This window comes from Lissotriton helveticus, chromosome 3_1 (genome assembly GCF_964261635.1).
Source record: "Lissotriton helveticus chromosome 3_1, aLisHel1.1, whole genome shotgun sequence".
NCBI lineage: Eukaryota > Metazoa > Chordata > Amphibia > Caudata > Salamandridae > Lissotriton > Lissotriton helveticus.
The window spans coordinates 52,162,734-52,186,856 of NC_136061.1; the positions used below are offsets into that span (position 1 = coordinate 52,162,734).

The 24,123-nt window shown below is 50.6% G+C and overlaps 1 protein-coding gene across 3 annotated transcripts in view; it reads right to left on the bottom strand.

The window, feature by feature from the left end:
* Nucleotides 1-421: 421 nt before the first annotated feature.
* Nucleotides 422-24,123, bottom strand: part of LOC144822096 (alanine--tRNA ligase, mitochondrial-like) — a 198,704-nt gene continuing 175,002 nt past the window's right edge. For 2 of the 3 annotated variants that reach the window (XM_078679217.1, XM_078679219.1), the window contains exons 21-22: nt 20,157-20,267; nt 422-3,395 (exon numbers count right to left, since the gene is read on the bottom strand). In XM_078679217.1, the coding sequence (XP_078535343.1) occupies nt 3,216-3,395; nt 20,157-20,267 (291 nt within the window). In that variant the 3' untranslated portion in view covers nt 422-3,215. The remainder of the gene's footprint in view (nt 3,396-20,156; nt 20,268-24,123) is intronic. The other variant, XM_078679218.1, reaches the window with a different exon arrangement.

The window sequence follows — 24,123 nt, forward strand, 5'->3', positions numbered from 1 at the left end:
TCTGGCATGGCTCTGCAGCGCCGGCTCTGCCTCGATGCCAGACACGGAGTCGTGGTGACTGGTGCCTTCGACATAGGTCCAGAGCTCCTCTCTCTCAATACTTATATTTCAAGAATAACCAAAATCTATAAAAATCAATAGTTTATGTTTCTAAGGTAAAGTATAGTTCGGGCAGCACAATCGTCCACAAGCGCTGCCTTTTCCTGTGACTGATCGTGCTGCCCGAACTACACTTTACCGTACTAATTGGTCAAAATAAGTTGGCAATAATCATATGACACCGCAACTAATACATACTGTGAGCGCTAAAGAAGTCTGTTTGTGAACGAAACGCGTTGGCGGTTGCAGAAAGCTTTAAAACAGAAAAATAAAGGATGAAGTTTAATACGACTACATAACATCGACTCTTCTTTGGAAAACATTTGCATTTTAAAACTGTTTATTGCTTATTACTTGACCTTTGAAGTGTGCTGGGCTAACTGCATTAACAATAAAGATGTTGAGATAACTCTGGTGATTAATGTTCCTGCTGCAGAGAGAATGGAGTTTTGTCTAGTGACAGTTTTGACTCATCATAAAGAAATCCAGATGGTTAATGTGCCTGTTGCAAAGAACATGTATCATGGAGATCACAGAATTGTATTTTATGTGGATAGCTCAGTGGGTTACTGCTTTTGTCACATAGATTATTTTGTTACCTGTAGTTCACAAGTTACAATCCTTCTAATACAGCACAGTGACCTATGAACGGTCATCAAAGAGCTGCATGTAAACTGCATGGTATAATTAGAACATTATGGTTTTCCCCACAGTCTTTCATTATCCTAATGCAGGTAATATTGGTTCTTTTGGGTAGAAATCAAATCTTATTAGTACAGTCAATCCCAACCACTGTGGAATGTTTGAAATCCTGAGTTTGTGCGTCTCCAGACCAAACACTCTTAAAATAGACTGCCTACTAAGTATGGATGACACGAGACTCCTGCGCCTTGTAGCCCTCAGTGACTTATGTACCATTTCCAATAGACTGATGTGCGCATAGTCATTGTCTCTGTATAATGTGTGTGATGTAGAGTGCTCTGACACCTTAGACTGGTGTGAGAAGCGCTAGGAAACAAACTAAATGCATGTGAGAGAGAGGCTGTGGAGAGATGAGGGGCACCGGTGGAGGGTGGTAGTGAGGGAATCTGTGGACTATGAGATTGCACCTCCAGGCGCCGCCCTCGCTGCAGCCGGCCCAGGCCGTATCAGAGCTTGTTTGGTAGCGGTCACACTGGGCAGGAGTATACTTTTGTGGCAAGAATAATAGAGGATATCAGAGAGAAAGACTCAATGCCTCTCCAAGGTGCTACTACTCATGGTACCAGTGGAGTAGCAATATTTACAAAATACCAGAGCCTGCAGGTGGTTGCGCACAGCGACCTCCACACCGCTTCAAGGGTAGCTGTAAAGATGGCGGCGGCGTGTGCGGGGTTCTCCACTGGGCCAGTGTGAGCAGTCATGGCAGAGGGCAATATAATGTTTGAGGAGGAGGCTCAAAAACTCCTCAGATCCCAAATCATAGCTAGGCCTAGACGGTAAATTCCGTTCCATTCGCGGATTTTGGGTAATTTTGCGTTCCGTGGAGAATGCAAAATTCTGCATTCCGCGACTTCGAGAAATGTTTTGCTTGTTCGCGTTCACAAAATGCGTGTTCGCGAGATATTTCCCCCCCCCGAGCACGCAAACAGCGATTGCGAACAGTAAAAAAGCTTCGCGAACAAGCAATTTCGCGTGTTTGCGGAATTTCTGCGTGTTCGCAGAGATTTGTTATCGTTTCGCGGAGATTTGCGTAACGCGATTACGCAAATTCCGCCCACCCCTAATCATAGCGCAGCACAGTAACATGGGGAAGGCAACCATGTCTGACAGCCAGAGGCGCGATTCAGAACGCCTTATGCACAGCTACGGTCAACTTAGGTAAATAAAATGCAAACGTTGTAGATGGATATTTCTATAATCATAATTCACAGAATCAGGATTTGCTGGGTTTTTGTACGCAAAGTGCATTATGAGAATTTTGTCGGATTTCTGAAACTTCCACATTCACACATGTGGTTGTAAGACGTGTGGATCTCCCCGCGTGGTCCCACCTCTAAAATGTAATCAACACTCACAGTTCATAAAGCTGTGGGCCTTCGAAAAAAATGAGTTGATAGCTTCCAACCTTGGAATTACTTGCAAAATGACTCCTTTCCAGGGCAGGAGTAAGTGTGATTTCAAGCTGGGGCTTGGGGCTGAATGTTTTCCCTACTCAGAAGAAACAAAATAAAGTTGCACGAGTTAGTAAACATTTGCAGCAAATTTCAAAATAGTGCATTTTCCAACTAGTGGAAATATATCAATTACAAATGTTATGTATGAGGGTGCCCAGGAGAAGCTACACCTTACACAGTTTATCACAAGGACTCCTATTGAACATTTGCTCCAGTCCTAGGAATAAACCCACAGAAGCAAACAGCAACCCTTTTAACTTACCTATTATCTTTAGGAAATCAGGGCGTTACATTGCAGGTCCTCAAAACATTTTTTTGCTCTGGAGACATTGAAGAGCAGATACTGAGTGTTCAAAATAAAAGATTATGGGAAACATTTTATTGCATTAATTAATACAAGACTTGGGAACACTCCTCCACCTTGACGAGACACAGTGACATACCTGCAGTGTCCTCATGGGTGTGACCCTTCATGTACCTTTGATTTTAGGAGAACAAGATGTTATAATCCGGTTCAGGCACTCAGTGTAACAAAGTGCAGTCAGACGATTGGAGAGCAGTTTTGAATCTACATTTCAGAAGTTGCTTCCAAAACATGCTACAGTGCTGTTCTTTATTTATTTGTTTTTCTTACTGTGAACAGACTTTCTTGCCCGGAGGCAGGGCCAACGATGACGTAGGTCGGAGAACGCAGAGCCCAAGAGTAAGTCCATCGATCCTTCCCTTTGCAGTCGAAACCTGTCAATGAACCAGTTTCCCAGTCACGAAACCGGTTTCTCAGTCGCGGTCAGTGCTATGACGCAGACTGGCAAAGGATGTGTGTCCCTTGATTTCCAAATGACAGGGTTTACAAGCGGTGTCCTTTCTGGATACCAGAACGACCTCGTAGTCTCCGTGAGTGCTGCTTCTTCAGGAGGACGTTTCGACTTCCATTCGATTTTTTCCAGGCTTCTTCAGGGCTCATGAGCCAGATTCCTGGAGCTTGGCCTTTGCGCACGCCAGTGCAGCACCCAGTACAGCGTCCAAGTTGCTGGTGCTACCTGTCCCCTTGGCCACAACGTCAGAGCCACCAGCGCTTCCTTCCATCTGACCGCAGACCTTCAGGGCCCAATCAGCTGCTGATAACCTGTGCACTGAGGCCTAGAACAGATATGTAGAGAAGAGATACTGCTTTGAGAATTGTGGATACCATGTGAACATACCTACTAATGCTGTCCTAAAGTGTGCATCTAATGCACTTTGCACTTGAGCACCCTGGGATCCCTGCATGGTTACAGCAGCAGTACTAGCCTCATGTATACTGCTTGTTTATTACCTGTAAATAGTAGGTTGATCAGTGGGTTATTGGTCCAATGCAGAGGTGTGTGTTTGTTACCTGTTTTTATTTGTCAATCATGGTGCAAGAAAACATAGTTAGTTAGGGCACCTATTGTTTTCAGTGAGTTATTTGACTTACAGCAGAGGTGTGCGTTGAATACATTATATTTGTCAGGTTTCCACAGTGTGAGATAAGGCAGTAGGTTAGTGCACCTGCTGCAGAGAAGTTCGAATAACTGGAGGCAATTATTCAGGTATCTGCTGGAAAACATCAAACTAGGGACGAAAAGATGCACAAAAAAAACAAGCAAGGCAACAGGCCTTCTCCATCTCTGCATCCATTATGAAGGGGGACCAGCCCAGAGCTGCTCCACATAAGTAAACAGCTGAAGACACCTCTTTGAAGAACACTACATCACAGTGAGGTAATAGTAGTACACTCTTGCTTTCAGAGGCCATCTACTCCTCCAAACACACATTGAATGTATCATTTACCTTTGACCTTGTGCAGTGCTCCGCTGCCTTTACGCTAGGTTCACGCAAACACCACATACATCTATGATAAAGTAACTGCTATCACACCCATCTGACCCTACAGGTCATGTTGTGTTTGTGTGATGAACAAGAGCTCAGGGTGTAAAGTGTCTGCCACACAGTTACAGAATATCTTTGGGTTACACAAAGATTGATATTGAATAACCATGTATCAATCCATCAACTGCAGAGATATCTTTGTAAGCTCCAGTCACTCATCATGGGTGTAGTAGGTAAGATATTCTGGAGAGGTAAAGGCACATACAGCCAGATGTACAAAGGTTTTTTTGTTCACAAATGACCAGATTTGCAAAATTGGTTAGTTTGCGAATAAAAAAAAGGCCTTTTCCAATGTACAGAGGCCCAATTTGTGATTTAGTAACCTATCACAAAATCGCAATTTGGGATTTTGATTCTTTATCAGGAAAGGGCGTGTTTAGGGCATCCCTTCCTAATACCGAATTTTAGTGGTATGTGTGAATGTTTTGCGAATGAAAGGCAGTCGCAAAACATTTGCTTTTTTTTATATTTTATTTATAATTTTCAAATAACAAACATAGGGCCAGATGTAGGAGCCCTAATACCGGTCGGAAACGGCAGAATTCGGCCATTACCGACCGGTATTAGGGTTTTCCTGATGTAGGGGGCCTATATTTTACCGATTCTGTAAATTTACTGAATCGGTAAATTTACAGAATCGGTAAAATACCGAATCGGTATATTTACCGATTTGGTAAATCTATATGTAGCTGACACTCCTAAGAGTGCCACAGGCCCTTAAGAGTCGGTATTTTACAACCCAATCCTATTGGGTGGTAAAATACCGAATTCAGGTGTGCATACACATCTGTGCATGCACACCTGTGCAATGTGACACACAGACAATCAATCAATCAATCAATCATCGCATTTATATAGCGCGCTACTCACCCAGAGGGTCTCAAGGCGCTGGGGGGGTCCGCTACTGCTCGAACAGCCAGGTCTTGAGTAGCTTCCTGAAGGTGAGGTGGTCCTGGGTCAGGCGGAGGTGGGTGGGGAGGGAGTTCCATGTCTTGGCGGCGAGGTAGGAGAAGGACCGTCCCCCTGTGGTGGCTCTTCGGATGCGGGGGACGGCGACGAGGGCGTGGCTGGTCGATCGAAGCTGGCGTTTGGGAGCGTAGAAGTTGAGGCGGCTGTTGAGGTATTCTGGGCCTTGGTTGTGTAGGGCTTTGTGTGCGTGGGTGAGGAGACGGAAGGTGATTCTCTTGCTGACCGGGAGCCAGTGCAGGTCTCTCAGGTGTCCAGAGATGTGGCTGCGACGGGGGATGTCCAGGATGAGTCGCGCTGAGGCGTTCTGGATCCGCTGGAGTCTCTTTTGGAGTTTGGCGGTGGTTCCGGCGTAGAGGGAGTTGCCGTAGTCCAGACGGCTGGTGACGAGGGCCTGGGTGACCGTCTTCCTGGTCTCGGTGGGGATCCACCGGAAGATCTTACGTAGCATGCGCAGTATGTTGAAGCACGACGAGGAGACGGCGTTGACTTGTCTGGTCATGGAGAGGGAGGAGTCCAGGATGAAGCCCAGGTTGCGTGCGTGGTCTGTTGGTTTGGGTGCGCTGCCTAGGGCGGAGGGCCACCAGGAGTCGTCCCACGCGGCGGGTGAGGATCCCAGGATGAGGACTTCCGTCTTGTCTGAGTTCAGTTTCAGGCGGCTGTTCTTCATCCATTCGGCTACCTCTTTCATCCCTTCGTGAAGGTTGGCTCTGGCGGTGGCGGGGTCGTTGGTGAGGGAGAGGATCAGCTGGGTGTCGTTGGCGTAGGAGATGATGTTGAGGTTGTGCTGGCGTGCGATGTCTGCGAGGGGGCTCATGTAGACGTTGAAGAGGGTTGGACTGAGCGAGGAGCCTTGAGGGACGCCGCAGATGACTTCGGTGGCTTCAGATCTGAACGGAGGGAGACGGACTCTCTATGTCCTTCCGGCGAGGAAGGAGATGATCCACTCCAGTGCCTTCTCCTGGACTTCGACGTTGCTGAGGCGCTGCACTAGGGTGCGGTGGCAGACAGTGTCGAAGGCCGCGGAGAGGTCGAGGAGGATGAGGGCCGCTGTTTCTCCGTTGACGAGTAGCGCTCGGATGTCATCGGTGGCTGCGATCAGGGCGGTCTCGGTGCTGTGGTTGGCTAGGAAGCCAGACTGCGAGGGGTCGAGGGATCCGTTTGTTTCGAGGAAGGCAGCCAGTTGCTTGTTGACGGTCTTCTCGATGACTTTTGCTGGGAACGGGAGCAGCGAGATGGGGCGGTAGTTCTTGAGGTCGGTCGGGTCGGCCGATGGCTTCTTGAGTAGGGCGCTGAGTTCGGCGTGCTTCCAGCTCTCCGGGAAGGTGGCGGTGTCGAAGGAGGTGTTGATGATGTCCCGCAGGTGGGGTGCAATGACAGCGTCGGCCTTGTTGAAGACGTGGTGAGGGCAGGGGTCGGTCGGAGATCCGGAGTGGATGGAGTTCATCGTGCGGACGGTGTCTTCGGTGCTGATCGGAGTCCAGGCGCGGAGGGTGGTGGTGGGGGGCGGTGGTTCGGTCGTGGAGTTCGTCGGTAGAGAGCTGAAGCTGTTGTGTATGTCCGCGATCTTGTTGTGGAAGTAGGAGGCGAGGGAGTTGCAGAGGTCTTGCGAAGGGGTGATGTCATTGTTTCCGGCGTTGGGGTTGGAGAGCTCTTTGACGATGTTGAAGAGTTCCTTGCTGTTGTGTGCGTTGTTGTCCAGTCGTTCCTTGAATGCAGTTTTCTTGGTGGCGTGGATGAGTTGGTGGTGCTTTCGGGTGGCGAGCTTGAGGGCAGTCATGTTGTCCGGTGTTGGGTCTCTTCGCCAGGTTCTCTCGAGGGCTCGGCAGTTCTTCTTGGAGCTCTTGAGTTCGTTGGTGAACCATGGGGCTTTCTTGCTACCGGGTCTGCTGGGCGGGGTCCTCAGGGGGGCGAGCTCGTCTGCGCAGTCGCTGATCCACTTCGTGAGGTTGGTGGCCGCCTGGCTAGGGTTCGTTGTGCTGGTGGGAGGGTTCATATTCAGGGAGGCCGTGAGCTGGTCGGCTGTGATCTTGTTCCAGCTCCTGCGTGCAACCTGTAGCTGGTGGTGGTGGACCTTGGTCCTACCGAAGCTGAAGTGGACGCAGCTGTGGTCCGTCCAGTGGAGTCCGGTGGCGTGGCTGAAGGCGATGTCCTTGCTGGATGAGAAGACGGGGTCGAGTGTGTGTCCGGCGTAGTGGGTGGGGGTGGTCACCAGTTGCTTGAGTCCCAGGTTGGCGAGGTTGTCCAGCAGGGTGGTGGTGTTGCGGTCGTTGTTGTTCTCCAGGTGGAAGTTGAGGTCCCCTAGGAGGATGTAGTCAGCGGAGCAGAGGGCGTGCGGGCTGATGAAGTCGGCGATGTCTTCGCTGAATTGTGTGCGTTGTCCCGGGGGTCTGTAGATGAGGGTGCCTCTGAGGGTGGTCTTGGGGTTGATGTGGACCTGGAAGTGAAGGTGTTCGGCGGTTGTCAGGGTGTCGTCGGTGTTACTCGTGATGCGGATGGTGTTCCTGTGGACGATGGCGATGCCTCCTCCGGTGTTGTTGATGCGGTCCCTACGGATGATCTTGTAGCCGTCTGGGATGGCGATGGCGATGTCGGGCGCTGAAGAGGCGTTCATCCAGGTTTCCGTGAGGAAGGCGACGTCTGGTGAAGTTGTGTCGAGCAGGTTCCAGAGCTCGACGGCGTGTCTGTGGACGGAGTTGGTGTTGAGCAGGATGCATTTCAGGTGGCTGCTGCTGTGGCTCGTCGAGGTCTTGAGCGCTGCTGGAGTGGTGCAGGTCCGTATGCAGGTGAACTTGCAGGCGTTGCAGCAGAAGGGTCCGTGGGTGCGCCTCGGTAGCAGCCCGGGATTCTTCCGGCGTTGAGTGCGTAGAGTTCGGTGGCGTCGTAAGTCCGGCCTGTGGGCTGGGGTCTGCGGGGGCCAGGGGTCTTGGCACTGGGCGCGGTCCAGGCGCGGACGGGCGCAGACAGGCTTACCTTTGGCGCACCTTCGGCGCTCAATCGGTGCTCCCGCTGCGCGCGTCCGCTGCGCGGTCGCTGAGGGGGAGACATAAGAGGGGAGCCGGGAGGCATGTATGTGTGCCTCATGTCACACATGCCTGTACTTGGGATGCTAGAGGGTGTCAAAGTGACACCCCCTGCACCCTTGCAGGATTTGGTATTTACCGATTCGGTAAATACCGAATCGGTATTGCCCATTGATTCCTATGGGCTTCAAGGCCCATAGGAATCAATGGGCAATACCGATTCGGTATTTAACGAATCGGTAAATACCGAATCTTACAGATTCGGTATTCCAGAATTCGGAATTACCTACATCTGCTCCCTTCCCATTTACAGACTATTAAATACCGAATCGGTAAAATTCGGTATTTAAGAGTCTGTAAATGGGAATTACCTACATCTAGCCCATAATGCAGTACAAGTTGTCATATGTCACACAAGATAAGCAGAAGTGTTCCATATCATAAACTTACATCCACGCAGTTTTCAATAAAGTTGTTCCTGGAAGCTACTTCAAGTAGGTGGTAACCCATTCGCAAACAGGAAGGGGACCACAGGGAACCAGTTCTCATTTGTTAACGGTAGCGAAAACATTTTTTAAAACAGCTTCAAGAACACGCCGCGCCATGCAAAACAATTGTTTACACATGCTATTGTTGAAAAATGCCTACTCACGCTACTGTTTTTAAAATTGAAATGCCGCTGGAAACATGAAGCGGATGTCCCTGAAGAGACCTTGGGAGCGAGAGAGGAAGGCGATAGGGCAGAGCAGCGAATGGCTGCAAGTATAGGAATGAGGAAGTGCTGCCGCCTGTTTAGGAGAAAGGCCGCGTTTGTGTGCTCATAATGTGTAGCGGGATGGGGGAAGCAAAAACAGCTTTAACCCGTTCCGTGTTGCCGTCAGCTATTGGCCGACAGCAGCACTACCACCCCAGTGCTGCTGTCGGCCAATGGCCGACGCGGCCCCGCCCAAAACACGTCTGTGATAAATATTTTAATTAAACTTATAATAAATATTGTTAAACAATATTAAACAATACCACCAAAAGAAAACAAGTGGGAAGTGCACCGTGCCCTGAGATGCAAATGTGTGTGTGCCAATGCAGGAGGGGGAAGTGCACGGAATAGGCACCCTCAGAGGCATCTGATGAGTTAGAGTTGGGGGAAGTGTGTAGCTGTGCCTGCAACGCCAGCTACCACGAAAAAGGGATTAACAAAAGAGTGCTTTGAAGCAGTAAGTACAACGTACAGAGTAAGGTTACATGTAAAAGGGGCTGTCCTCATGGGAGGTAACAACAGAAGAGAGGGAGGTATTAAACAGGAAGAAGGAGGGACTACCCAAAAAATAAACCAACAAACTTACAAGAATTCTGAAAGACAATGCAAGAAGACAATAAAATGTATGGACGGAACATGGGCAGAGCTTAATACAGTTCTAGTATGGAAAAGTCAGCCCATAACGCACCGGATGCCCAGGCTGCTGGTGCAGGGCGACTCTTAGTTCCCATCTTGAATAATTACCAAATAAAGAGACGGGCGCTGAAGGCAGGAAAACAAGAACAGAGTTTATTTCTCATGAGGAGAGCATGTCATTTCGGACACTCTCATAGTGTCTTCAGGAGGTGCTCTAACAAGTTTCTCTGAGGCTTCGTCTTTTATACACAGGTTTATGGCACACAGACATTCTTCATTACAATCAAGACATTGTGAAGTACGAAGATATTCCAACACGTGGCTACAGTAGGGGCCCTTATCCTCCCTACAATAGGAGGGGGCTGTCACGCAGCTGAGTGTTCTGCTGATTCCTTTGGAATGTGTGCGCCTGATCGAATCTCAGGGGGTGGGGTGGTCATGATCAATAGTGGCTCCTTTCAAGAGAGGCGAGTGAATGCAGTAGTGGGCAATGAACTGTATCCTCAGGCTAAGGGGGTGACCAGCGGTCCATGTAGACAATTAGGTTCAGAGGAAGAGGTCATCAAAGGAGGGGTATTCATGGAGGGAAAGGAGGTGTTGGTCAGGCGCGGGGTGCGATTCTCAGAGACAGAGTCTTGCGGGAGGGGAGGGCTCATGACTTGTGCATGTGAGAGCGGGGGCGGTCAGGGTGCATGGGGGAAGCTTGTAGGGTCAGGGAAGGGGCGCTGGTGATCGATCGCAAACAGAGAGACCATGGTACCTAACATGGCTGTTGTATATATCTGTGCATGGGTCTATGTTGGCGGGATAACACAGTCAGTGCTTTGCAATGTCCATTCTGCTTACGACAAGAGGTACAGTGAACACAAATGAACGCCGCTTATGTGTATATACATTGCTATTTTCAACACTAGGTGTAGTCAGCCAGTGCACTGTTCTAGGTGTGGTCTGTCAGTGCTCTGTTCTAGGTGAGGTCTGTCAGTGGTGTGGTCTGCCACTGCCCTGTTCTCGGTGTGGTCTGCCACTGCCCTGTTCTCGGTGTGGTCTGTCAGTGCCCTGTTCTAGGTGCGGTCTGTCAGTGCTCTGTTCTTCGTGTGGTCTGTCAGTGCTCTGTTCTTCGTGTAGTCTGTCAGTGCTCTGTTCTTGGTGCGGTCTGTCAGTGCCCTGTTCTCGGTGTGGTCTGTCAGTGCCCTGTTCTAGGTGTGATCTGTTAGTGCCCTGTTCTAGGTGCGGTCTGTCAGTGCCTTGTTCTTGGTGTGGTCTGTCAGTGCCCTTTTCTAGGTGCGGTCTGTCAGTGGTGTGGTCTGCCAGTGCTCTGTTCTAGGTGTAGCTGTCAGTGCTCTGTTCTTGGTGTGGTCTGTCAGTGCTCTGTTCTTGGTGTGGTCTGTCAGTGCTCTGTTCTTGGTGTAGTCTGTCAGTGCTCTGTTCTTGGTGTGGTCTGTCAGTGATCTGTTCTTGGTGTGGTTCGTCAGTGCACTGTTCTTGGTGTGTTCTGTCAGTGCACTGTTCTAGGTGTTGTTTGTCAGTGCTCTGTTGTTGGTGCGGTCTGCCAGTGCTCTGTTCTAGGTGTAGTCTGCCAGTGCTCTGTTGTAGGTGCGGTCTGTCAGTGCTCTGTTCTTGATGTGGTCTGCCAGTGCTCTGTTCTAGGTGTAGCCTGCCAGTGCTCCGTTCTGGATGAGGTCTGTCAGTGCTCTGTTCTTGGTGTGGTCTGTCAGTGCTCTGTTCTTGGTGTAATCTGCCAGTGCTCTGTTCTGCCAGTGCTCTGTTCCGTCAGTGCTCTGTTCCGTCAGTGCTCTGTTCCGTCAGTGCTCTGTTCTTGGTGCGGTCTAGGTGTAGTCTGCCAGTGCTCTGTTCTTGGTGCGGTCTGTCAGTGCCCTGTTCTCGGTGTGGTCTGCCAGTGCTCTGTTCTAGGTGTGGTCTGTCAGTGCCCTGTTCTCGGTGTGGTCTGTCAGTGCTCGGTTCTTGGTGTGGTCTGCCAGTGCTCTGTTCTAGGTGTGGTCTGCCAGTGCTCTGTTCTGTCAGTGCTCTGTTCTTGGTGTGGTCTGTCAGTGCTCTGTTCTAGGTGCAGTCGGTCGGTGCTCTGTTCTTGCTGTGGTCTGCCAGTGCTCTGTTCTTGGTGTGGTCTGTCAGTGCTCTGTTCTAGGTGTGGTCTGTCAGTGCTCTGTTCTGCCAGTGCTCTGTTCTAGGTGCGGTTGGTCAGTGCACTGTTTTAGGTGTTGTCTGTCGGTGCACTGTTCTAGGTGTGGTCTGTCAGTGCACTGTTCTAAGTGTTGTCTGTCAGTGCACTGTTTTAGGTGTGGTCTGTCAGTGCACGGTTTTAGGTGTTGTCTGTCGGTGCACTGTTCTAGGTGTGGTCTGTCAGTGCTCTGTTCTTTGTGTGGTCTGTCAGTGCACTGTTCTAGGTGTGGTCTGTCAGTGCTCGGTTCTTGGTGTGGTCTGCCAGTGCTCTGTTCTAGGTGTGGTCTGCCAGTGCTCTGTTCTGTCAGTGCTCTGTTCTTGGTGTGGTCTGTCAGTGCTCTGTTCTAGGTGCAGTCGGTCGGTGCTCTGTTCTTGCTGTGGTCTGCCAGTGCTCTGTTCTTGGTGTGGTCTGTCAGTGCTCTGTTCTAGGTGTGGTCTGTCAGTGCTCTGTTCTGCCAGTGCTCTGTTCTAGGTGCGGTTGGTCAGTGCACTGTTTTAGGTGTTGTCTGTCGGTGCACTGTTCTAGGTGTGGTCTGTCAGTGCACTGTTCTAAGTGTTGTCTGTCAGTGCACTGTTTTAGGTGTGGTCTGTCAGTGCACGGTTTTAGGTGTTGTCTGTCGGTGCACTGTTCTAGGTGTGGTCTGTCAGTGCTCTGTTCTTTGTGTGGTCTGTCAGTGCACTGTTCTAGGTGTTGTCTGTCAGTGGTCAGTTCTTGGTGTGGTCTGTCAGTGCTCTGTTCTAGGTGTGGTCGGTCAGTGCTCTGTTCTAGTAGCGGTCTGTCAGTGCCCTGTTCTCGTTGTAGTCTGTCAGTGCTTTGTTCTAAGTGCAGTCTGTCAGTGCTCTTTTCTAGGTGTGGTCTGTCAGTGCTCTATTCTAGGTGTAGTCTGCCAGTGCTCTGTTCTTGGTGTGTTCTATCAGTGCACTGTTCTAGGTGTTGTTTGTCAGTGCTCTGTTCTAGGTGGGGTCTGCCAGTGCTCTGTTCTAGGTGTAGCCTGCCAGTGCTCCGTTCTGGATGTGTTCTGCCAGTGCTCTGTTCTGTCAGTGCTCTGTTCTTGGTGTGGTCTGTCAGTGCTCTGTTCTTGGTGTAGTCTGTCAGAGCTCTGTTCTTGGTGTGGTCTGTCAGTGCACTGTTCTAGGTGTTGTCTGTCAGTGCTCTGTTCTAGGCGTAGTCTGCCAGTGCTCTGTTCTTGGTGTGTTCTGTCAGTGCACTGTTCTAGGTGTTGTTTGTCAGTGCTCTGTTCTAGGTGTCATAAAGGGGGTGGTCTGCCAGTGCTCTGTTCTAGGTGCGGTATGCCAGTGATCTGTTCTAGGTGTAGCCTGCCAGTGCTCCATTCTGGATGTGTTCTGCCAGTGCTCTGTTCTGTCAGTGCTCTGTTCTTGGTGTGGTCTGTCAGTGCTCTGTTCTTGGTGTGGTCTGTCAGTGCTCTGTTCTTGGTGTGGTCTGTCAGTGCTCTGTTCTTGGTGTGGTCTGTCAGTGCTCTGTTCTAGGTGCGGTCGGTCAGTGCTCTGTTCTAGGTGCGGTCTGCCAGTGCTCTGTTCTAGGTGTAGCCTGCCAGTGCTCCGTTCTGGATGTGTTCTGCCAGTGCTCTGTTCTGTCAGTGCTCTGTTCTTGTTGTGGTCTGTCAGTGCTCTGTTCTTGGTGTAGTCTGTCAGTGCTCTGTTCTTGGTGTGGTCTGTCAGTGCTCTGTTCTTGGTGTGGTCTGTCAGTGCTCTGTTCTTGGTGTGTTCTGTCAGTGAACTGTTCTAGGTGTTGTTTGTCAGTGCTCTGTTGTAGGTGTAGTCTGCCAGTGCTCTGTTCTAGGTGCGGTCTGTCAGTGCTCTGTTCTTGGTGCGGTCTGCCAGTGCTCTGTTTTAGGTGTAGTCTGCCAGTGCTCTGTTCTAGGTGCGGTCTGTCAGTGCTCTGTTCTTGGTGTGGTCTGTCAGTGCTCTGTTTTAGGTGTAGTCTGCCAGTGCTCTGTTTTAGGTGTAGTCTGCCAGTGCTCTGTTCTAGGTGCGGTCTGTCAGTGCTCTGTTCTAGGTGCGGTCTGTCAGTGCTCTGTTCTTGGTGTGGTCTGTCAGTGCTCTGTTTTAGGTGTAGTCTGCCAGTGCTCTGTTCTTGGTGTGGTCTGTCAGTGCTCTGTTCTTGGTGTGGTCTGTCAGTGCTCTGTTCTTGGTGTCGTCTGTCAGTGCTCTGTTCTTGGTGTGGTCTGTCAGTGTTCTGTTCTTGGTGTGGTCTACCAGTGCTCTGTTCTTGGTGTGGTCTGTCAGTGCTCTGTTCTTGGTGTGGTCTGTCAGTGCTCTGTTCTTGGTGTGGTCTGTCAGTGCTCTGTTCTAGGTGTGGTCTGTCAGTGCTCTGTTCTTGGTGTGGTCTGTCAGTGCTCTGTTCTTGGTGTGGTCTGTCAGTGCTCTGTTCTTGGTGTGGTCTGTCAGTGCTCTGTTCTTGGTGTGGTCTGTCAGTGCTCTGTTCTTGGTGTGGTCTGCCAGTGCTCTGTTCTGCCAGTGCTGTGTTCTGCCAGTGCTCTGTTCCGCCAGTGCTCTGTTCTTGGTGTGGTCTGCCAGTGCTCTGTTCTAGGTGTAGTCTGCCAGTGCCCTGTTCTAGGTGCGGTCAGTCAGTGCTCTGTTCTTGGTGTGGTCTGCCAGTGCTCTGTTCTAGGTGTAGCCTGCCAGTGCTCTGTTTTGGATGCGGTCTGTCAGTGCTCTGTTCTTGGTGTGGTCTGTCAGTGCTCTGTTCTTGGTGTAGTCTCCCAGTGCTCTGTTCTAGGTGTGGTCTGCCAGTGCTCTGTTCTAGGTGTGGTCTGCCAGTGCTCTGTTCTGCCAGTGCTCTGTTCTTGGTGCGGTCTGGCAGTGCTCTGTTCTTGGTGCGGTCTGTCAGTGCTCTGTTCTAGGTGTAGCTTGTCAGTGCTCTGTTCTAGGTGTGGTCTGTCAGTGCTCTGTTCTAGGCGTGGTCTGTCGGTGCTCTGTTCTAGGTGTGTTCTGTCAGTGCTCTGTTCTAGGTGTGCTCTGTTCTAGGTGTGGTCTGTCAGTGCTCTGTTCTTGGTGTGGTCTGTCAGTGCTCTATTCTTGGTGTGGTCTGTCAGTGCTCTGTTCTTGGTGTGGTCTGTCAGTGCTCTGTTCTAGGTGTGTTCTGTCAGTGCTCTGTTCTAGGTGTGCTCTGTTCTAGGTGTGGTGTGCCAGTGCTCTGTTCTGCCAGTGCTCTGTTCTAGGTGTAGCCTGTCAGTGTTCTGTTCTAGGTGCGGTTGGTCAGTGCTCTGTTCTAGTAGTGGTCTGCCAGTGCTCTGTTCTAGGTGTGTTCTTTCAATGCTCTGTTCTAGGTGTGTTCTGTCAGTGCTCTGTTCTGTCAGTGCTCTATTCTAGGTGTAGCCTGTCAGTGCTCTGTTCTAGGTGTGTTCTTTCAGTGCTCTGTTCTAGGTGTGTTCTGTCAGTGCTCTGTTCTGTCAGTGCTCTGTTCTAGGTGTAGCCTGTCAGTGCTCTGTTCTAGGTGTGGTCTGCCAGTGCTCTGTTTTGTCAGTGGTCTGTTGTAGGTGTGGTCTGTCAGTGCTCTGTTCTGCCAGTATTCTGTTCTAGGTGTGGTCTGTCAGTGCTCTGTTCTGCCAGTTCTCTGTTCTAGGTGTAGCCTGTCAGTGCTCTGTTCTAGGTGGTGTCGATTCTCCTGCGGTCTGTGCTGTCGCCTGGGTGGAGGGCTCTGCTGTCGTCATTAATATGAAGCCCCCCACTGTCTCCATGGCTCCCCCTACATAAACAAAGTGCACACTATTCCCACTGGTGAGTAAGGAAAAGTGCTGTAGGGAGTGTATTGCATCAGGTTTAAATATGTTGGGTCTGTTGTGTGTATTGAGACGCGCTTGTCATAAATCTGTGATGTCAGTAAGTCTGCCCCCACTGCGAAGCCACGAACGTCACACCTTCCCAGGAACTCTGCGACAACCTCTGCTCCTACTTCCATCTAAAGATCAAGGCCCTCTACAACAACTTCAGCAAAGCAGCACCGGACACTACCCCCCTACTCACCGCCGCTGATAAGCCAAACATCACGTCCTGGGATCCCGCAACCGTCGACTCATCACCACGACCAAAAAGAAAACCCACTCAGGAGCCCCAACGGACCCCTGCCCACCGCACATCTTCGACAGGGCCACCGCTGTCATCGCATCCGAACTAGGACGGACGATCAACACCTCCCTCAGGTCCGGCATCTGCCCAGATGACTAGAAACGGGCGGAGGTGAAACCCCTCCTCAAGAAACCAACGGCCGACCCAATAGACGTGAAAAACTACCGGCCCATCTCCCTCCTCCCTTTCGCGGCCAAAGTCACCGAGAGACTCGTGAATGCCCAACTGACCGCCTTCATTGAAGAGAACTCCATCCTAGACACCTCCCAGTCCAGATTCCGCAGCAACCACAGCATCGAGACCGCCCTCCTCGCCGCCGCGGATGACATCCACATGCTACTAGACCAGGGACACACTGCGGCCCTCATCCTTCTCGACCTCTCCGCGGCCTTTGACACTGTCTTACATTGCATGCTCGCAGCCAGCCTCCACGACGCTGGGAAACAAGGAGCCGCCCTCGACTGGATCCAATCCTTCCTCTCCGGCAGAACCCAGAGGATTCGACTCCCTCCCTTCCTCTCCGAACCCACAGAAATCAACTGCAGAGTACCCCAGGGATCATCACTCAGCCCCACGCTCTTCAACATCTACATGGCCCCCCTCACCACCATCGTCAGACAGCATGGGCTCAGCATTATATCCTATGCCGACGACATCCAGCTCATCCTCTCACTCACGAAGAACCCCGAAGACACCAGACTGCTTCCAGGAAGGAATGAAAAATGTGGCAGCCTGGATGAAAGACAGCTGCCTCAAGCTCAACTCAGAGAAAACCGAGGTCCTCATCCTCGGACCCTGCACCTCAGCCTGGGACAACACCTGGTAGCCTTCAAATGGATCCCCGCAGACTGCAGAAAGACCGTCACCCACGCGCTCATAGCCAGCAGACTGGACTACGGCAACGCCCTCTACGCCAGAATCAGCAGAACTCTTCTACGCAAACTATCACCCATTCCAGAACGCCGCAGGCAGACTCATCATCGGGACTCCGCGTCTCAAGCACATGACCCAACACCTACGAGGCCTCCACTGGCTCCCCGTCCAGAAGAGGGTCACCTTCAAACTCCTCACCCACGCCTACAAATCCCTCTACAACATCAAACCCAAATACCTCATCGAGAGAGTATCCTTCCACGTATCCAAGAATGACCTCTGCTCTGCCGACCTCGCCCTGGCCTTGGTCCCTCGCACACGCAGAACCAGAGCAGGCCGAAGAGCATTCTCCTAGATCGCTGGCAAGACCTGGAACGAGCTCCCGGTCAACATCAGACGCTCCCCGACCCTGCACACGTTCAGGAAGGACCTCAAGACCTGGAACGAGCTCCCCGTGAACATCAGACGCTCCCCGACCCTGCACATGTTCAGGAAGGACCTCAAGACCTGGAACAAGCTCCCTGTTAACATCAGACGCTCCCCGACCCTGCACACGTTCAGGAAGGACCTCAAGACCTGGAACGAGCGCCCTGTGAACATCAGACGCTCCCGGACCCTGCACACGTTCAGGAAGGACCTCAAGACCTGGAACGAGCTCCCTGTGAACATCAGAGGGTCCCCGACCCTACACACGTTCAGGAAGAACCCCAAGACCTGGAACGAGCTCCCTGTGAACATCAGATGCTCCCCGACCCTGCACATGTTTGGAAGGACCTCAAGACTTGGAACGAGCTCCCTGTGAACATCAGACGCTTCCCCACTCTGCACACCCTCAGGAAGAGCCTCAAGACCTGGAACGAGCTCCCTGTGAACATCAGACGCTCCCTGACCCTGCACACGTTCAGGAAGAGCCTCAAGACCTGGAACGAGCTCCCCGTGAACATCAGAGGGTCCCCGACCCTTCACACGTTCAGGAAGAACCCCAAGACCTGGAACGAGCTCCCCGTGAACATCAGACGCTCCCCCACTCTGCACACGTTCAGGAAGAGCCTCAAGATCTGGAACGAGCTCCCTGTAAACATCAGACGCTCCCCGACCCTGCACACGTTCAGGAAGGACCTCAAGACCTGGAACGAGCTCCCCGTGAACATCAGATGCGCCCCGACCCTGCACACATTCAGGAAGGACCTCAAGACCTGGAACGAGCTCCCCGTGAACATCAGATGCGCCCCGACCCTGCACACGTTCAGGAAGGACCTCAAGACCTGGAACGAGCTCCCCGTGAACATCAGACGCTCCCCGACCCTGCACACCTTCAGGAAGGACCTCAAGACCTGGAACAAGCTCCCTGTGAACATCAGACGCTCCCCGACCCTGCACACGTTCAGGAGGGACCCCAAGACCTGGAACGAGCTCCCCGTGAACATCAGCCGCTCCCCGACCCTGCACACGTTCAGGAAGGACCTCAAGACCTGGAACGAGCTCCCTGTGAACATCAGACGCTCCCCGACCCTGCACACGTTCAGGAAGGACCTCAAGACCTGGAACGAGCTCCCCGTGAACATCAGATGCGCCCCGACCCTGCACACGTTCAGGAAGGACCTCAAGACCTGGAACGAGCTCCCTGTGAACATCAGAGGCTCCCCGAACCTGCACACGTTCAGGAAGGACCTCAAGACCTGGAACGAGCTCCCCGTGAACATCAGACGCTCCCCGACCCTGCACACCTTCAGGAAGAACGCCAAGACCTGGAACGAGCTCCCCGTGAACATCAGAGGGTCCCCGACCCTGCACACGTTCAGGAAGGACCTCAAGACCTGGAACGAGCTCCCCGTGAACATCAGACGCTCCCCGACCCTGCACACCTCAAGACCTGGAACAAGCTCCCCGTGAACATCCGACGCTCCCCGACCCTGCACACGTTCAGGAAGGACCTCAAGACCTGGAACGAGCTCCCCGTGAACATCAGATGCGCCCCGACCCAACATCAGATGCGCCCCGACCTCAAGACCTGGAACGAGCTCCCTGTGAACATCAGAGGCTCCCCGACTCTGCACACGTTCAGGAAGGACCTCAAGACCTGGAACGAGCTCCCCGTGAACATCAGACCCTCCCCGACCCTGCACACCTTCAGGAAGAACGCCAAGACCTGGAACGAGCTCCCCATGAACATCAGACGCTCCCCGACCCTGCACACGTTCAGGAAGGACCTCAAGACCTGGAACGAGCTCCCCGTGAACATCAGACGGTCCCCGACCCTGCACACGATCAGGAAGAACCTCAAGACCTGGCTCTTCGACTGATCCGGAGCGATTTATTGACTGGTTGGCTCACGAGAATCAGGTTTACATTTAAATGAGTTTTAATCAATGTAGTTTTATATGTTAAACTGTATGATTTTATCTTTTGTACAAGCATGGGTACAGCTGGCAGAAATATTACTTTTTATGTTAATGGCAGTGTCGCCTGTAATAAGAATGTGATACCCAATCAACGCCCCCTCCCTACTCCGTGCCCCCCCCCGCCCACACACACACCACGTCATATCTGTGGATCCGATGCATACAATGTTCATCCCTGGGCCAAGTGCAGAAACTCAGTTACAAACGTAGTAATATCAGAGGCACTGTGCTGTGATTGGCTCTCTCTGGTGGGCCTGGGCCCACAGTGGGGGGAAATCCAGACGCGAGCCATTGTGGGGACAGTTTCTGGGAGTACTGTCTCTTTAAAGCTCTCTTGGACGGAGCCCAAGCCCTGCACATGTTCACTCCTTCAACATTAATCTATAGATTTTAAATTGAGTCTGTGCTACCTGTTTTTGTTCTTATCCTGAAACAATTGTTAATGTCTGAAAAAAGAATTCCACCCATTTGTTGATCCCATCCTGTGTAACTGCTAATGTCAAAAGTTGATAAAACTCTATGAAATTAAATGAATTTTTACTTGTAAAGGCACTTATACCCCATGGGGTTTCTTGGCGCTGTACGCATACCACTGTGGAACCCTTCCTGGCTTTTCCCTGTGAAATGCCCACTCCTAGGCAGCCCCAAGGTGCAGCCAGGCATTCCAGTGCTGTTGGGGCCGTTGTGGAGATTAAGCAAGCTATTGCCCAGAGTTGCAGAGTGGGACCCATGATTTGAATTGGCACCGAGGCGAGAATTATCAGGTCCGAGGAAATTGAGCCCAAGACCCGCTGAGGCGGGAATTGAACCCTGGTCCCGGGCCAGACCTCTGCATCAGGGTCTACCGCTCTAACCATTGAGCCACACTTCTCCACCTATAAAAAGTGTTTAATCATTAATAAGCCTGTTATTGAACTTAACACGTCCTTAGCATCTGATGGTGCCAGAGCTTGGGTTTGCCGTGCTGGTCCGACAGGCCTGTGTGATTGGCTCCTCGACACTACGTCATGGATGGGCTTACAAAGCATGAACAGGGCTGTAGGGTTCCACTGCATGCACAGTACCTTACCTTGGATACCTGGCATGCACAAAGGACCTTCCCAGAATCCTGCTGGCTGAGGAGCAGGACTGAGGCTGCAGGGACCTGCTCACACACCTGGTTCACCACCTTCATCAGCGCCTAGAAGTGGAGAAAGGGGTGGACAGGCGTTTGGTTACTAGAATCTGGGAACAACAATAATAAAACTCTATTTATTTTAATTATTTGGTGTTTTATATAGTATGAACATGACCCTAAGAAAAGGTAGTAGTGCGCTTTACATTTACAGATCTTTAAACTTAGAACTACACTTGCGACATGTGAATTTAGTAAAAATAATCAGTGCACAGCGAGTTGCTAGAAACAGTTAAGCTACAAAGTCCTGAGTAACTATACATTGCTTTGTAATAAAAACATTTGTGCTTTAACATATACAAGTCCAAAGATAATGATTAGGGGTCAATGTGACTAAGCATATGTGTGAGCAAAAAGAGTCCTCTGATAAGAAAAAGTCTGCTGAAATTATTCCCATGCTCAACCCTTTGTAGCTTGGCTGCAAGCAGACAGGCTTAACTTAAGAGTCAGATATGTAAAGCATTTAAAACCTCAAATTCAGTAAATAATTAAGGCACACCACATAATAAAAATCCAACAACAATTTATAAAAATGGGAAATATTTGTATCTTTACAATGACACCAAAACGAAAAAAATCCAATGTCGGAAACCTGATATATGAATTTTTAAAGAATTAACACTTTCTAGCACTTAGTCACCTTATTAAGTTTATTCCCAAAGTTGCTCCAAACTTATCCAAATGTCTTAAGCATCTTCCTGAAGTTCCTCTAGAGAGTCGAAAAGGGTCCAAAAGACAATCCAAGGGTCTGAAAGCTCCAAGATGGTCCTGGAAAGTTTGGGACTACAATTCCCACAATGCACCTGCAGAAACCCTTAAAAGTCCACTGGATGCACCACAGGCTGGGCTCTGTTAACCTGTAGCTTGCAGAGAGCCTACTCTTTATTCCTCTTGAAGCAAGGTACATCTGAAGACTGTAGTCCAGATAATGAAGCAGGACAGTCAAGTCAGAATACAGGGCCTGATGGTGCAAATCAAGTTTCCAGCTTGTCACTCCTTCCTCTTCTCTTATTTTCTAGCAGCAGGGCTGAAAGGCACTGCCCCTTTCAGATACTTATTCAGTGTTCTCTGGGGGTCACAACAGCGGGAACTCCTGTCCAACGAAGTGGAGGCCAACACCACCAGAGCATGACCATTTCCTCCAAAGTATGGTACAAAGGTCTCCCAGAAAGCAATATTTCTACAAAATCCAATATGGCTGAAGTCCCAGCAGAGTGGCAAGTGTTGGCTAAACCATACTCCAGGGTGGCTCATTTCCATAGCTTCTCTCCCCGACATCTGCAAATTCCGTCCTTAAGCCTTCCATCTGGATGGGTTAAAAGTGGAAGGGGGTAGACAGACCTGGCTGTCTCTCTCTACCTTTGAAGATGATGCTTTACGACCCTTCACCCTGCTCTGGCATTCCTGTGGAGCTGGATCCCCTTACAAGAGAGAGCCTTTTCTCCCTGGGGGCCACTTATCACTTCATCAAGGCAGCCTGGCTAATCTACTCAACTCTGACCAATCAGGTCAGGCCCCTCCCAGGAAGGCTGAATTTTGGCTTGCAGACAAGAATGTCTTATAACTTATTTTCTGTACATTTCAGGATACCTTCAACAATAGCATGTTGTTGGATTAATCAATGCCATTCTCCTAAGTCCTTGGATGATAGTTTTCTTTGATTCCTACCAAACGTTCTGTTTTCATAAACTATTGCAATGTTAACCTATGTGGCTGGGGATTTAAAATGGGGGAAATGAAATGTCCAATTTCTCCAATACCAGGGCCGGTTGTATGACGTTTCAACACATGCTTTTACCACGCATGCCTTTACAACGCAGGTATTACTACACAAGTCATTACAACGACTTGTGTTGTGGGGCGCTGGATAGTAGAATATTTTAATTTACTATTCCAACTCCAGTCCCCGTGGATAGTAGGGAAGTTGTTGGATAGAAAATTAAACTATTCCCTATCCAACAGCGCCCCCCAGCGAAAGTCGTTGTAACGACTTTCGTTGTAATTCCTGCGTTGTAATGGTAGCGCGTGGTAAAGGTTTAGTTGTAAATGATGTTTCCCCCAGGGCCCATTAAACCGATTTTATCCCTGGGACACCTAGGGGAGATTTTAGGGGATCTGAATATGCCAACATAATGTAGATGCTCACTCCACGGTGCTCCTAGCCCAAAAGTTGATTTTGGGGGGCACTTTACTACAATGGGATGGGTGGGGGAGTGAAATGTGCAATTTCTCTCTCTATTCCCAGGGCATATACAACTCCATTTATAAGGGTCTCCTTATAATAACCTGACCCTTCCGACCCATAGGACACCTAGAGGAGACCCTGGGATACCTAATATGCCAAAATATTGTAGTTTATCAGTTTTTAAGTGCCGCCATCACTAAAGTCGAGTTTGGGCACAATTGACATTTAAAAGCAGTTCTGCAACATGTGGCTGCTCTTAATCTGACCTCTGGCCCCCAGCAGTGCACACATGCAAGTGCAGAAAGGGCTGCTGGCCTCTAAACTGCCATGCCCTATTACATACTAGGGACTTATAGTTAGTTGTAACCCCCCTAACCTATTACGTACTAGGGGCTTATAGGGTAGGTCATGCCAATCATAGGGGTACCCGAACACATAGTGTACCCTAATGTGCGAGTGTATTTTCACTGTGTTTTCACCACATCACTGGCCCTGGGCCTAGTTAAGCAGAGCCCAGAGACAGTCAGGGTCAGTTACCACCAGTGCCAGTCAGCAAAAAGTGGGGGTGCCCAGGGCACAAGGATGCCCTTGCAACACTTCCTATAAGCCATCTGGGGTACTGGACTCATGTCCCCCGGGAGATGTTTTTTAGGTCTCGCCTGTCAATGCGCATGCGCATTGAGCTTGCGAGACTATGGGGGCTTAAACAGACTTTAACTAACTTGCGCTATTTCGTGGCGATTCCTTGCAGTGCCCGTGAAATGGAAGCTCAATGCGCATGCGCATTGACATAAAAAGCGCGTGCACATGCCTTCCTCCCACAGGCATCCCCCAGCGTGAGCTCTTCAAAGGAATGCTCTGCCCCCCTCTGCCACTTCACACCAGCAGCTCTTCAAAGGGATCCGCTCCGCCCCCTGCTGCATCAAAGGCTTTGATTTCGCGGCCGCGGTTTTTATTACTTTCATTTCGCAGCCGCATTTTTTTTCTGCCGTTGTTGTGCCGTCCGTCCGCCCTCCGTCACTGGTAATCTCCTTCTCTCTCCCCCTCTTTTCCCCTCCCAGCCCCCACCTATGTCATCCTGTCACCCCTTCCCATGCGTCTGCTGCCTCCATGCCCCTCACTTCATTTGAATCCTGACACGGCAGACACACAGAATAATCAATGCCTTCCCTATCCCCGGTCTCACTATGACCATTGGTGGGACACTGTTAGCACCCCCGACCCCAATCTTCCTTGACCCAGCGCACAGTCTGTATCCCCGTGGTGATCCCGGGCTAATCCCAGCGTCGCTTGTGTTTAACGGTGTGATCGTGGGCTAATCAGCCTTTTTGCTGTAGCTGTGTGAAGGAGTTAATCACTTGTATCGCGATGTGATCAGATGCAGTCGCGACACTTATCCCAATGTGTCCATGTGCAACTCGCAGCGCCGCGTTGTACTTAGTGTGACAATGATTACTCCCCTCCGTCTCATGGATGCAGCGCTACATTATTGACTGTGTCCAGTTTTAGAAGCATCTTTCTTAAAAATAAAAATAGTTTTATATAGCGCCAACTCGGCACCAGTTACCATACACAAGGTCGGGTTTGTATATTATATGTGTGTTGCCCTATACCACAGGATGTTGAGTCCAACCCCGGTCCACAGTCCGCAGCTCTTGCACTTACACACCCCACCAT